Source organism: Dendrobates tinctorius, unplaced genomic scaffold (genome assembly GCF_039654945.1).
Source record: "Dendrobates tinctorius isolate UK_male_01 unplaced genomic scaffold, ASM3965494v1 ptg000064l, whole genome shotgun sequence".
NCBI lineage: Eukaryota > Metazoa > Chordata > Amphibia > Anura > Dendrobatidae > Dendrobates > Dendrobates tinctorius.
The window spans coordinates 2,543,201-2,557,497 of record NW_027361732.1 but is presented as its reverse complement, the minus strand read 5'-3'; the positions used below and the strand labels follow the sequence as shown (position 1 = coordinate 2,557,497).

Genomic DNA, 14,297 nt, shown 5'->3' with positions numbered 1-14,297 from the left:
TTCTCCTCAATAGAGCACTAAATATTTGAGGTTAAAATGTAGGTCAGATGTGCATAACATTGTCAGTAATACCAAATATTTATACCGTACATTTTTATTTGGAGCAGTTTTTCAGAAGTTTGTGTAATTGAGGCTCTTTAAGTCATGCAACAGATAAAGAACTGACATATAAATGTGCAAAAGTGCAAGTAATTCTTTGATCTGTGATATAGGCAGGGTATACACAGGGGTACACAGCGACTTTAGCGACCCTATTCGCCTGCCGTATGCGGTGATGTTGCAGGGCTGTATTGCCAAAGTTGCTTAGAAGCCCCTTCCTCCACGCTCCATAAAGAGGTTATAGTGCAGGGCTCTGCAGTATAACCGTATTTCTAAATTAGTATTTTGCCACGGTATTACTCCAGAACATGACCTCCTTTTGCCTGTGCTGCGGGCTCCACTAAGCTAGTGTCCTAGCCACTCTTAATAGAATCTGTCACCCCATTTTTCAAGTATCAGCTGCTGGCACCGCCATCAGGGGCTTATCTACAGCATTCTGTAATGCTGTAGATAAGCCCCCGATATAACCTGAAAGATAAGAAAAATTAGTTATATTATACTCAACAGGAGGGGGGGGGCGGCTGTCCGGTCGTGGTCGGATGGGTCTTGACGTTCTCTTCTTTGCTGCCTGTCGTGGCTCCTGCGCAGGCGCACTCCTCTGCCCTATTGAGGGCAGAGCAGAACACGGCAGTGCGCAGGTGCCAGACCTCTCCTGGCACCTGCACACTGCAGGACTCTGCTCTTCCCTCAACAGGGCAGAGCAGTGCGCCTGCGCAGGAGCCTCAACAGGCAGCAAAGAAGAGGACGTCACCGTTAGAAGATAGGAGGCACCGGACCGCGACACCCATCGGACCAAAACCGGACCTGGAGCTATGGGTGAGTTTAATCTAACTCATTTTTCTTATCTTTCAGGTTACATTGGGGGCTTATCTACAGCATTACAGAATGGTGTAGATAAGCCCCTGATGGCGGTGCCGGCAGCTGATACTAGAAAAATGGGGTGACAGGTTCCCTTTAATTACCGTCTTCAATTTAGGAGCAAGTGCTGTAAGATCCTATGACCCTCGCTCCAGCACCAAAGATGAAAGCCTGCAAAGAACTACTATCAGTTTTCATTTTGAAGGTGGAGGTAGGATTTATGGAAAACCAGCTAGCTATTTCAGGCTGCCCTTGGTTCAGAGACCACCTCATTTAATGCAGACATGTACGATTTACTCTGTGAAGGCGACCTGCGACAAGGTGACTTGAATGATTAGTCACAAAGATTTGTATCCGCTTCTGCCTGCCCCACTCTGTATGTATGGAGAGATTTGTCAGCTAGCTGAGCGGGGCGGGAGATGACTGGGACATACCTCTGTGACTAGTCAGAGTAACATGTACATGTATGCTATCTATGTATTACTGGGCTGCTTATAGTACTTTCTTTTTATAAAAATCTTGTTTTCTCTGCTGCAGATGTACCAGTTCTCTGAGCTCAATATAACCTCTAAGGCTATGTGCACACGTTGCGGATTAGCCTGCAGAACTTTCCACACAGAATCTGCATCTCTTGGCAGAAAACGCAGGCCAAAATGCTTGCGGATTTCTGGTGGAATTTATGTGGATTTCTTGCGGATTTGTTGCTGATTGTCATGCGTTTTTTGATGTGCGGATTTGCCTTACTCAATGTATAGTCAATGGGTGCAGAAACGCTGTTTTTCCGCACAAAGAATTGACATGCTGCAAAAAAATAAACACACCAACGAATCTGCGCGTTTTTGGACCCGCAGAATTGCATCAAATCCGCAGTGTAGTACAGTACCAATGATAGTCAATGGGAATTTGAGAATTGCCGTGCACAGCACAAATCAGCGCGGATTCGCAGTGTTTTATTTTCCGCAGCATGTCAATTCTTTGTGCGGAAACACAGTGTTTCTGCACCCATTGACTATACATTGAGTAAGGCAAGGTGGTTCCCTTTTTTATTGTAGTGCTGGAGTGGTGTCACTAATCTAAGTTCCCTGCACTTAGTCTCATACCAGCCGCCATGTTCTTCTGTTATAGACACTGCTCCTCTCTGTCTCCCGCCGACTGTGACCTGCCGGATCGCTCCAGTGTTTGGTTGGCGATCTGGAAGTCATAATTCAATGTAAGTCTATGAGAGCCAGAACAAGGTTTTCATAGACTTACAGTGAGAGCTTGTAACTTTTAACTCTGACCTTTTGTCTGTCAGAAGTTGCGGTCACAAGATGATGATGTGGGACCTGATTGGTGCTGAAAAGCTGAAGGCAGTGACTGGGACAGAGCAACTGGTTATTGACACCACTCCAGCGCTTTAATAAAAAACAAACACTGGAGTGGTGCTTTAAAATAACATCTTTCACCTCAGTATTTTTACTGAGAAAATGCAGAGAAAAACAGCATGAAATACGAATTGCTGCGTGTGATCAGCCAGTGTTAATAAGTGGTGTTTTTGTTTTTTAAAGAAAAATATTCAGGGAATCAGGCGTTTGCCCATGATGTTAAAGATTTTTGGTGAACATTTCACATACTGTAATGTAAAGAGTGATTTTCTGTTAAAGAGACTTGTGTCAGTACAAAATGACTGTTCAGACCAAGTACAGGCTCTCGGTTCATCATGTCGGTGACAGTCATGTGTGGAGAAAAAAGGCACAGAATTTCAGGAAAAGAAGAACATCCCACCAACCATTAAGCATGGGGGTGGATCAATCAAGGTGAAAAAATGATTTGTTATTTTTTGGCCTAAAACACAAAGGAAATGTGTCATCTTTAACTTTAGGCCTTTTAGAAATCATTTTATTTTCACCTTGCTTAACTGTTCACAATAACATTAACTTTGCCCACACTTTTACATGCCTCTGTAATTTGCTATACAGCAGCGGGCCAGTCATTCTATTTAGACACTTTTAAACCAAATCTTTTTACTTGTCCTACTATTCTTGGTCCTTGAAGTGTAAGCAGTTAGTGAATAATTGCTTAGTTTTCCATTGTCTCTAAAGACCTATATTACTATGTAAATCTAATGTGCACATTTGTACTGTCTTTTACAATCTAAGTGCCTTTTCTATGCTGTCCATAATTAACAAGAGCTGGAAATATGCTGAAGCCTTTTGTGTTCAGTGGGACTAACACCCTGGAGCAGAGATGCTTTTGTTCTGAGCCTTCTAGCACCAGAATACCAGGATATTGAATTGATTTAGTGGAAGCATGTGGGTGGATGGTAGGGGAAGGGAATTGTGAGCACTGACCTGCATGTGCACATCACCTTTTCCCATTTGCCCTTAGGAAAAGGAGTTGCTTGAACTTAGTAATAATGCATCTTTGGCATGTCTTAACAGAGCAGACCTTTCCTGAGTGAACTCCTTTGAAAGTGATTAATCATGTTGCCCAGATTTCACGCAGACAGTGTCTGCTTTTTGCATGACCATCACATTAGACATACAGTTCTATTCATGGACAAAAGAGTTTGATCTTCTCAAAAAATTTAAGGAGACATATAGATTTGAAATAATCAAATTTGATCCTTATTTTATGCTTTGTGTGTGTATATTTTTGGTATGTTTACACAGTCTTACATTTAATTGGATGAGTACTGTACGGTATAGTAGGCATAGATGTGTTTCATGCAAGGAAATTAATCTGTTTGAGTGTGATACTATGGAGTTTGCTAGCACAGTCTACTTAAACCTGCTTTGTAGGTCAAAAATACTAATTTAATAAAATCGTGCATTTGAAGAAAGTTTAATTAAACCAAGTATTCGTTGAGGAGTTTGTCCTGGTTAAAGTGCAAACTTTCAATACATTCACAATTCAGTCAGTACAGAGTGTAGAGTTTTCATGTACAGTGTTTGTGAAAAGCATGAGCCAAGTCAAATACTATTCTCATATTCAGTAATATACTAAATGTAATGGCCTTCTGTAAGAAGGAAATAGTCCACATTCAACATCTTTACTCTCAGCCGATGTACAAAAGCAGATTGAATGCATATCATTGGAAGCAAAGACGTCAAGAGTTCATAAACCATATGCAAGCAGTAGCCATAGGCGCAAATAGTAAAACCTTTTTGAAAGGGAATGGATGGTAAGTTTCATTTCTTTCAAATACTTTAAGGTAAAACCAGCAGAACCACGTATGTACACAACTATACTGTTTTAAACAAATTAAGACTCAGGCAGCCACTACGTCATTGGAACCGATGTGCCTAAGCTGAATGAGGCGGGGGAAGGGCGGGTGTGTATATATAGTATGACACACACATATATACAGCTCTGGCAAAAATTAAGAGACCACTTTCAAATGTTCAGCTTGTCTGATTTTCCTCTTTATAGGTATATTTTTGAGTAAAATGTAAATTGCTCTTTTAGTCTATAAACTTCTGATAACATGTCTCCGAATTTTCAAGCAATAAATTTTGTATTTTTTTCTGACAAAAATGGTCAAAATGAAATAAAAAAAAAAAAAAACCCACTGCTTGCAGACCTCAAATAATGCAAAGAAAACAAGTTAATGATCATTTAGAAACAACAATACTAATGTTTTAACTCAGGAAGAGTTCAGAAATCAATATTTTGTGGAATAACCATGATTTTTAATGACAGCTTTCATGCATGTTGGCATGCTTTCCACCAGCCTTTCACACTGATCCTGGAGAAAAAATGTAAGCAGTTCTTCTTTGTTTGATGGCTTGTGACTAGAGTTGAGCGACTTTGGTCGGATCGGGTTTCATGAAACAAAATTTGTTTCAGATGAAACTGGTCCAACTAGGGCAAAAAAAGTCGGGAGTTTCGTCCAAAACCCGACCCCAATACAAGTCAATAGGGATTAAAAGTCGACATTGAGTGGATGAATGTCATCTGCTCAATGCCGACTTTTATTTCCCATTGACTTGCATTGAGGTCGGGTTTCGGACGAAACTCCCGACTTTTTTTTGCCCTAGTCGGACCAGTTTCATCCGAAACAAATTTTGTTTCATGAAACCCGAACCGACCAAAGTCGCTCAACTCTACTTGTGACTATCCATCAATCTCTTGATTACATTCCAGAGGTTTTCAATGGGGTTCAGGATTGGAGAATGGGCTGCCTATAACAGGGATTTGATGTGGTGGTCTCTTAATTTTTTCCAGAGCTGTATATATACGGTGTGTGTATGTGTGTGTATATGTATATATATGTATATGTATATATATATATATATATATATATATATATATATATATATATATATATACACACACACACACACGTGTATAAATATATAATTTATCTTAATGAGTAATATTGCTGCCAAAATCAACAGCAGCACGTTCTTTGTAAATACTACACCCCCTTTAAAAAGGGTCTATAAAAAGCAAGACTACGTTCAAAGGCAGTCATGCCATTAGGGGCCCAATAGGTACGGGGGCCCACTTCAGCTTTAAAGCAGGTGGAATTGTGCATTATGATTAGCTATTGGACTGCAAAGGAAGGGCCTTACTGTTCTTGCACAGAAGCTCTCTTCTGCCTGTGTCTCCCCTCCCCCGACCACATTTATCCCACCCTACCCCACCCCGATGTTACCCAGACCCTCTGCATACTTCCTAATATGACACTCCATGGTCCAAAAAAACAAGTAGTCAGGTACCATTGATTTTTCTGAAGTTCAACAAAACATAAATGCTTTGTGATACGTATCCGGGTTTGAAGCAAGGGAGGCATTGGCTTGTTCAACCACGCAGCCATTTCCTTTACAGTGCTATTAATCCAGGGTTTTTTATAGAGGGGTCCTTTTGTTTTGCGCTGAGCAATCCAGACATCATATTGTGGATTCATTTTCGAATATTTTAGCTTTAAGTGTTTGTAAGCTATGCTGAATAAAGTTTTCTGTAGCCATTGTTTCCGAGAAGTGAGAGTCTTTCCTCATAGGTCGGTTTCTCTTTTTTATGGAGTTTTGAATTGTCTCTGAAGTAAAATAGTAGATGATGGGGTCAAAGCAGCAGTTGGATACCGCAATGCACAATGTAATGGGATACATAGTCCGGACTGCAGCCTTCACTGAGCAATTGCTGAATACCTCTGTCCTCATAAGGGAGTATAGCACCAGGTTAATATTGTAAGGTATGAAGCAGAAACAAAAGATGGCCAGGTGGACAACTATCATTTTCAGCACTTTCCTCTTGTTCAGCTTGCTTCGGCTCAAAGTCATCGGTTTCTTCAGTGTCTTCAAAACTATTGCTGAGCAGAAAACATTGAGGATGAGAGGGATGAAAAAGCCCACTATTTCAATAAATATCACAATCTTAGACAGATAGGTTTTCCAAGTATCCTCTGAAAAGTTCTCGAAGCAGGTTTGGGTAGTGTTGTTTTTATTATTTGCATTTGTAGACTGGAAAAAGGATGACGGGGCGCTGCCCATAAGAACGGTGAGCCACACGGCCAGGCAGACAATTTTGGCGTTTCTTTTTGTCCTGATGGTCTTCGACCTAAAAGGGTACACTATTGCCAAATAGCGATCCACGCTTATACAAGTGAGGAACAGGATGCTGCCGTACATATTCGTGTAGAACAGTGTGACAGATATTTTGCACAGTACATCTGTAAAAGGCCAATGGCGGGCTGAAAAGTAGAAAATCCGAAAAGGGAGCGTAAATACAAACAAAAGGTCCGAAATGGCCAGATTGATCATGTACGTGGTGGTTTCATTTCGTATTTTTAATGTGCAAGTGAAAATGTACAAGGCAACACAATTTGCGATGAGGCCAAGAACAAACACCATGCTATATACACATCCATACAAGGTGTACTTAAAGTTGTCATCCACTGTACAGTTTGTGTCCGAGTGATTTCTTACCATCATATTTGGAATCCTGGGAATTGCTTTGATAGACGTTTTTGTAATCACAGATCCTCGACAGAACACATATACCACCACGGCGTATCGGCAGCAGCGATGTGATGGATTGCAGGGTTTCTTCTTGGGCAATTTTTGGGCATCACCTGGAAGCTTGTCCTGGTTTTTCTTTCCCAAAGCAAAATGTAGCATGTACTTGTAGATGAGCTGTTCCAAACATCTCCTGGATTGCTTCTTATTGCTTCGCGCAATACAGCTGCTGTCCTTACTGCCCACCACCTAACAGTGAGAGGTAGGGCAGATGTAGCTGACGGAGAGCTTCAGAAGCCTTGTGAGCGGAGATTTTCAGAGAGCATAGTGTATTTTTCAGTGTCTTGTCTCGGTAAGTAAAATCCAAACATTCCAGGGGAAGTCGTCTGCTTCTTTATGGTGATCTTTCCGATGAAAACTTGTTGGTTTGAAGAAGAAAACCAAAGTTTTAGGTTGGAAGAAAACCCAGCGAGCTTTGATGTGTAATGTCTGTACAGGCGTCTGCTCCTTTGAAACCTTACACTTAAAAAGCCTGAATAACACAGGAAGAGGCTGGCACTAAACAAAGGCTAGACACTGCCCAGAGTGTTTGCTCCTTCTGCTCTCAGCCTGATAAAGTCTATTGGGAATGACCAGCAAGAGATCCTGCTTAGTGATCCATTAACTATAAATATGCCGCAGTGCATGCTGCTTGCTTATATTCTTATATAATGTATTTGGTAATATTGCTATGACGGACTGCAGTGTTGGGCTATGTTCACACACATTGTTTCTGCAGTATTTTGTTTCCGCAACCAAAACGTTCCCTCTTTTAGGCCTGGATCACACTTACGTTTTTTAAAATCCGTCGTTTTAAAAAATGGATCCGCCATTTTTTTTGGAGGATCCGTTTTGTGGTCCCATAGACTTCCATTAGCGGTTACCGCGGATCCGTAAAAAAAAAACGGATCCGTTTGCGGTAAAACGGAAGCGGATCCGTTTTTTCACACAAAAACGGATGTGTGAAACAGGCCTTAGCAGTAAAAATTCTGCTTTCAAAATTCAACTATTTTGCTGCAGTTTTGTGTGTGTGGATTAGATGTCATTTGGCCACAGTACATGTTAACAAAAACTAAGGGTTTTTTTTTTTAATTGTTTTTGTGAATGAAACTATTTTCTTTTTGTGTGTGTTACATTTTTGAACTTTTTTCATTGCTTTCTATGGGTGAAAAAAGCGCTGCAAAATTCTCAGATGCGCAGTGCTCAAATTTATTCAGGAATAAAACCCAAGCGTGTAAATGAGATTTATTTAATCTCCTTATTTTTTATGGTACTGTAAAACGCAGCTTCTTTTCTGTAGGAAAAAATGCAGCAAAAAATGCTATGTCTGAACATGGCCTTTTCAATTATGACAGTGTAATTACATTTTATTATCTGGTGGCCATGTGGAGCTTGCCTGAAATACATGAAACTGGTGTCTTACCAGCTGAAAGTGTGAATGGCTTGCATTATAATCTTTTTTTTTTATGTTTAGTTAGATATATAACAGAGTGGCACTGAGCTCACTCCTCCGGCAGCTCTCTAATGCTACCATGCTTATGATGGCTGCTCTCTAATGCTACCATGCTTATGATGGCTGCTCTCTAATGCTACCATGCTTATGATGCCAGCAGCTCTCTAATGCTACCATGCTTATATTGACAGCTCTCTAATGCTACCATGCTTATGATGAGAGCTCTCTAATGCTACCATGCTTATGATGAGAGCTCTCTAATGCTACCATACTTGTGATAGCCGCTCTCTAATGCTACCATGCTTGTGATGGCCCCTCTCTAATGCTACCATGCTTATGATGGCCGCTCTCTAATGCTGCCATGCTTATGATGGCTGCTCTCTAATGCTTCCATGCTTATGATGGCTGCTCTCTAATGCTTCCATGCTTATGATGGCTGCTCTCTAATGCTACCATGCTTGTGATGGCTGCTCTCTAATGCTACCATGCTTGTAATGGCCGCTCTCTAATGCTACCATGCGTATGATGGCAGGTCTCTAATGCTGCCATGCTTATGATGGCTGATCTCTAATGCTGCCATGCTTATGATGGCTCCTTTCTAGTGCTACCATGCTTGATGGCAGCTCTCTAATGCTACCATGCTTATGATGGCTGCTCTCTAATGCTACTATGCTTATTATGGCTGCTCTCTAATGCTACCATGCTTATGATGGCTGCTCTCTAATGCTACCATGCTTGTGATGGCTGTTCTCTAATGCTACCATGCTTGTGATGGCAGCTCTCTAATGCTATCATGCGTATGATGGCAGGTCTCTAATGCTACCATGCTTATGATGGCTCCTTTCTAGTGCTACCATGCTTGATTTCTAGTGCTACCATGCTTGATGGCAGCTCTCTAATGCTACCATGCTTGTGATGGCTGCACTCTAATGCTGCCATGCTTGTGATGGCTGTTCTCTAATGCTACCATGCTTATGATGGCTGTTCTCTAATGCTACGATGCTTATGATGGCAGCTCTTTAATGCTACCATGCTTGTGATGGCAGCTCTCTAATGCTACCATGATTATGAGGGCAGCTCTCTAATGCTACCATGCTTATGATGGCTCCTTTCTAGTGCTACCATGCTTATGATGGCAGCTCTCTCATGCTATAATGCTTATGATGGCTGCTCTCTAATGTGACCATGCTTAAGATGGCTGCTCTCTAATGCTACGATGCTGATGACAGCTCTCTAATGCTATCATGCTTATGATGGTAGTCCTCTAATGCTACCATGGTTATGATGGCTGCTATCTAATGCTACCATGCTTATGATGGCTGCTCTCTAATGCTACCATGCTTGTGATGGCAGCTCTCAAATGCTACCATGTTTATGATGGCACTTCTCTAATGCTTCCATGGTTATGATGGCTGCTCTCTAATGCTACCATGGTTATGATGGCTGCTCTCTAATGCTTCCATGCTTGTGATGGCAGCTCTCTAATGCTTCCATGCTTATGATGGCAGCTCTCTAATGCTACCATGCTTATGATGGCTGCTCTCTAATGCTACCATGCTTATGATGGCTGATCTCTAATGCTGCCATGCTTATGATGGCTCCTTTCTAGTGCTACCATGCTTGATGGCAGCTCTCTAATGCTACCATGCTTATGATGGCTGCTCTCTAATGCTACTATGCTTATTATGGCTGCTCTCTAATGCTACCATGCTTATGATGGCTGCTCTCTAATGCTACCATGCTTGTGATGGCTGTTCTCTAATGCTACCATGCTTGTGATGGCAGCTCTCTAATGCTATCATGCGTATGATGGCAGGTCTCTAATGCTACCATGCTTATGATGGCTCCTTTCTAGTGCTACCATGCTTGATTTCTAGTGCTACCATGCTTGATGGCAGCTCTCTAATGCTACCATGCTTGTGATGGCTGCACTCTAATGCTGCCATGCTTGTGATGGCTGTTCTCTAATGCTACCATGCTTATGATGGCTGTTCTCTAATGCTACGATGCTTATGATGGCAGCTCTTTAATGCTACCATGCTTGTGATGGCAGCTCTCTAATGCTACCATGATTGAGGGCAGCTCTCTAATGCTACCATGCTTATGATGGCTCCTTTCTAGTGCTACCATGCTTATGATGGCAGCTCTCTCGTGCTATAATGCTTATGATGGCTGCTCTCTAATGTGACCATGCTTAAGATGGCTGCTCTCTAATGCTACGATGCTGATGACAGCTCTCTAATGCTATCATGCTTATGATGGTAGTTCTCTAATGCTACCATGGTTATGATGGCTGCTATCTAATGCTACCATGCTTATGATGGCTGCTCTCTAATGCTACCATGCTTGTGATGGCAGCTCTCAAATGCTACCATGTTTATGATGGCACTTCTCTAATGCTTCCATGGTTATGATGGCTGCTCTCTAATGCTACCATGGTTATGATGGCTGCTCTCTAATGCTACCATGCTTGTGATGGCAGCTCTCTAATGCTTCCATGCTTATGATGGCAGCTCTCTAATGCTACCATGCTTATGATGGCTGCTCTCTAATGCTACCATGCTTGTGAGGACAGTTCTCTAATGCTACCATGCATATGATGGCTGCTCTCTAATGCTACCATGCTTATCATGGCCTATCTGTATATTTAAAGCGGACTACGTATATGACATCTACTTTCCACTGAGGACTCTCAATTCTGAATATTATTTTTGACATCTACTGGAATTTAGGATTTAAGATTTTTTTTCACATTGAGGCTATGTACACACGTTGCGGATTTTGCTGCATATTCGCAGCGTTTCTGGCCCTAGGGGTCTGCAGCAGAATTTGCTGCGTTGTACAGTGCCATTTTACCCAATGTAAAATGGAAACCGCTGTGCACACGCTGTGGAATTTTCCGTGCGGTTTTGCTGCGGTTTCAAATCCGCAGAAAGAAATGACGTCACTTCTTTTCTGCGGATTCCGCTGCGGTTTACCATCTCAATTGTAGAGGTGATAAACCGCAGGGCAAAAACGCAGCCTAATCCGCAGGTAAACCGCAGGTCTTTTGACCTGAAATTTACCTGCGGATTTCTACAAATCCGCAGGGCGAAAATCCGCAGCTCCAAAAAATACGTGTGCGCATAGCCTTTCAAGCTTGAAGTCCAGAAAAGATTTCACTTTGACAAGATAAGATCCATGCTGACCTCCTTGCCCTTCCTGAGCTGCCCTTCCACTTATCATCAGGTCAGAAAGCAGCTGGGATAGAGAAAAAGGTAAACATGTGGTGAGCCATTATTTCAGATTCCAGCCTCATCATTTTACACTCTGTGTAAACAGCCCACACTCCTTTTAATAGAGGTTTCTTTGTGGTTTGCTTGTCATGGATGTCACATGTGAGTATATGGTTAATGACAAATCTGCCTTGTTGAAGCATCGTAATGATTGTAAGATTCCAGTTTATAAAAATTACACTACTTTTATCTTGATAGCCTATCCTCAGGATATGTCATTGATATCAGATCAGTGGAGGGGTTTACACCCGGCAGCCTCACCAGTCTGCTGTGTTGGTGGCGGCCGCCTGTGATCAGTTGCGGAGTTGCAGAGCTCAGTCATCTTTATAGTTGCCATAGTTCTATATTAATGGAGGTGGACGTGTGGTATATGGTCGCAGCCAACTTACTATTGGTGGAGCTGTGCAGCTCTGAAATGATCACATCTACCCAGCACTGGGAACAGCTGATCGCGGGGGTGCATGGTGTGGCACCTGATGCGATTTGCTCACTTCCTGCCACATTCCAACTAGACATGTGGTGCGCACGCTGTGAGGAGTCAGAAGTCTGCAGCACATGGTGACTCCAGACTTTAATAGCAAAGGGCCAGACAGCCCCTTTAAGTTAAATAACTTTCAATGCCTTATAAAATTAGCAAAATAAATGTGATCGCTTGATTACTCTTTAATCTCAAGGTATAGAAGATGTGTGAGTTACCACTTTTATTGAACATGAGTCAAACTAGTTTTCTGCTTCTGAAAGTTATGACATGTAGGAAGTGGCACCATGCAAGAATCACATATTCAGTGAGATAAAAAGGCTCCCAGCATAATATTTAAAAAATATACATACCAGTAATAAAATCTGATTGTTGAGAAGTCTGTCAGAGTTGGTTTATAAAAAAAAAATAATATCCCAATCTCTGATGATCCCCAGAGCACTCTCAAATCCATTATCATCAAATGGAACATAGTACGACAACAAGCCTGCCAAGAGAGGGCCGCACACCAAAACTCTCAGCCTGGGCAAGAAGGGAATTAACCCCTTTACATCCAGTGACGGACATAGCACATCATGAGTGGATTACAGATATAATGCAATGCATTATACCTGTAATCAAAGTAAAAAAAAAAAAAAACAGTGGAAGTCTCATAGAGGGACTAAATAAAAAAGTAAAAAAAAAAAATAAATAAAAATACACTAATATACTTTTTGACTTCATAACAAAAAAAAAAAGTTTCAAAAATTATAATGTAAAGTAGACATGTGGGAAATGTTATTTATTGACTATTTTGTGTGACATAACTCCCTTATTTAAATAACAGTTTGAAAATTGACATTTTTCAAATTTTTGCCATATTTCCTATTTTTTTTCACAAGTAAACGCTAGTGTCGCGATCTCCACTCTGTTCCTGTCTGATATTTGTGTAGGTAGGGGCTGTCAGTCTGTTTTGGTTGTGCTGGGTCTGGGCTGCAATCATCTGTGTTCCCTTTCCTTGATTAGTCTTCTGCTTAAGCATTAAATACACCAAAGTTAGTCCATATGAATACAAAACTGGCACTTCACGCATACATAAAAAAAACACGTTTTGGACTTATATCATAATATAGGCGAAAAGAAGAGACCCAGCAAAACTATATTAAAATATTATATTTTATTGATATATATTTGAACGCCATACAAATATAGAGTCACCAATAAATAGAGATGTCCATAAGGTTAACTAACTATCCAAATAGCAGGGCAATACAGGATTATAGCCGTTATAAATATAAGTGAACGCTACCCATATATATATATATATATATAGTAGTCAATATCAAAATGGAAAGGGAATTCAACTATTATGGCTACGATTTCAATATCAACAATCAAGCAATGTCTAAATCCACATGAACATCAATCCCAAAGACACCGCAAAAAACAGCCAAATAGCCTGAAAAATGTAATAAACCCAGTGCTTATTTACCTAATGTGATCAGGGCATCCATGACACTGAATGGCGTGACCTCCTCCACCCCAGCGCGCATTTCGCACTAGCTTCTTCCGGGGGCTTTCCTTGATTAGTCTTCTACTTAAGCATGCTTGCTCCTCCACCCAGTGTCAATCATACACTTGCTGCTGCCTGTGTAAGACTTGATCCCTCTGTGCCTGACCCAGCTTGACTTGATTCTCTTCCCGGACTCGGACCCTTTGCTTGTGACCTGACTTCTCTTGTGCTTTCTCCCTGTAAACGGTCTTGTATTTCTGGTTTTCCTGACCTCTGCTTGTGAATTGGATTTCGTCTCAGACTTCCTCTTGTTGTACTGCGTCATTTCCTAGACCTGACCTGACCTCAGATTTTATGACCTCCCGTTACTTATTCTGTAAGTAGTATATATTTAGTATATATTTTTACTATCCATTATTGTAGTCTTTCGCTCCACTTCTGGGACTAATAGTTACTATAGTGACTCGTGTCACATTTAGTCATATCAAAGAAATTTTTCCACTACCATGAAGTACAATATGTCATGAAAAAACAGTCTCCGAATTAGCGGGATCTGTTGAAGCGTTAGAGTTATTACCTCATGAAGTGACAGTGGTCAGATTTAAAAAATGAGGCCTGGTCACTAACCTACAAAGTGGCTTGCTCCTTAAGGGGTTAATCAGAG

The 14,297-nt window shown here is 41.3% G+C and overlaps 2 protein-coding genes across 3 annotated transcripts in view; one reads left to right on the top strand and one right to left on the bottom strand.

The window, feature by feature from the left end:
* Positions 1-14,297, top strand: part of RB1 (RB transcriptional corepressor 1) — a 383,417-nt gene that overhangs the window by 254,921 nt on the left and 114,199 nt on the right. The window lies entirely within an intron of this gene.
* Positions 4,980-7,431, bottom strand: LPAR6 (lysophosphatidic acid receptor 6). Its single transcript, XM_073580242.1, has one exon. The coding sequence runs from the start codon at positions 7,056-7,058 to the stop codon at positions 5,832-5,834; it is 1,227 nt and encodes a 408-aa protein (XP_073436343.1). The 5' UTR covers positions 7,059-7,431; the 3' UTR covers positions 4,980-5,831.

Bases quoted from the DNA above. Each gene is read 5' to 3' on its own strand.
- LPAR6 (XM_073580242.1), bottom strand. From the start codon at position 7,058: ATGCTACATTTTGCTTTGGGAAAGAAAAACCAGGACAAGCTTCCAGGT.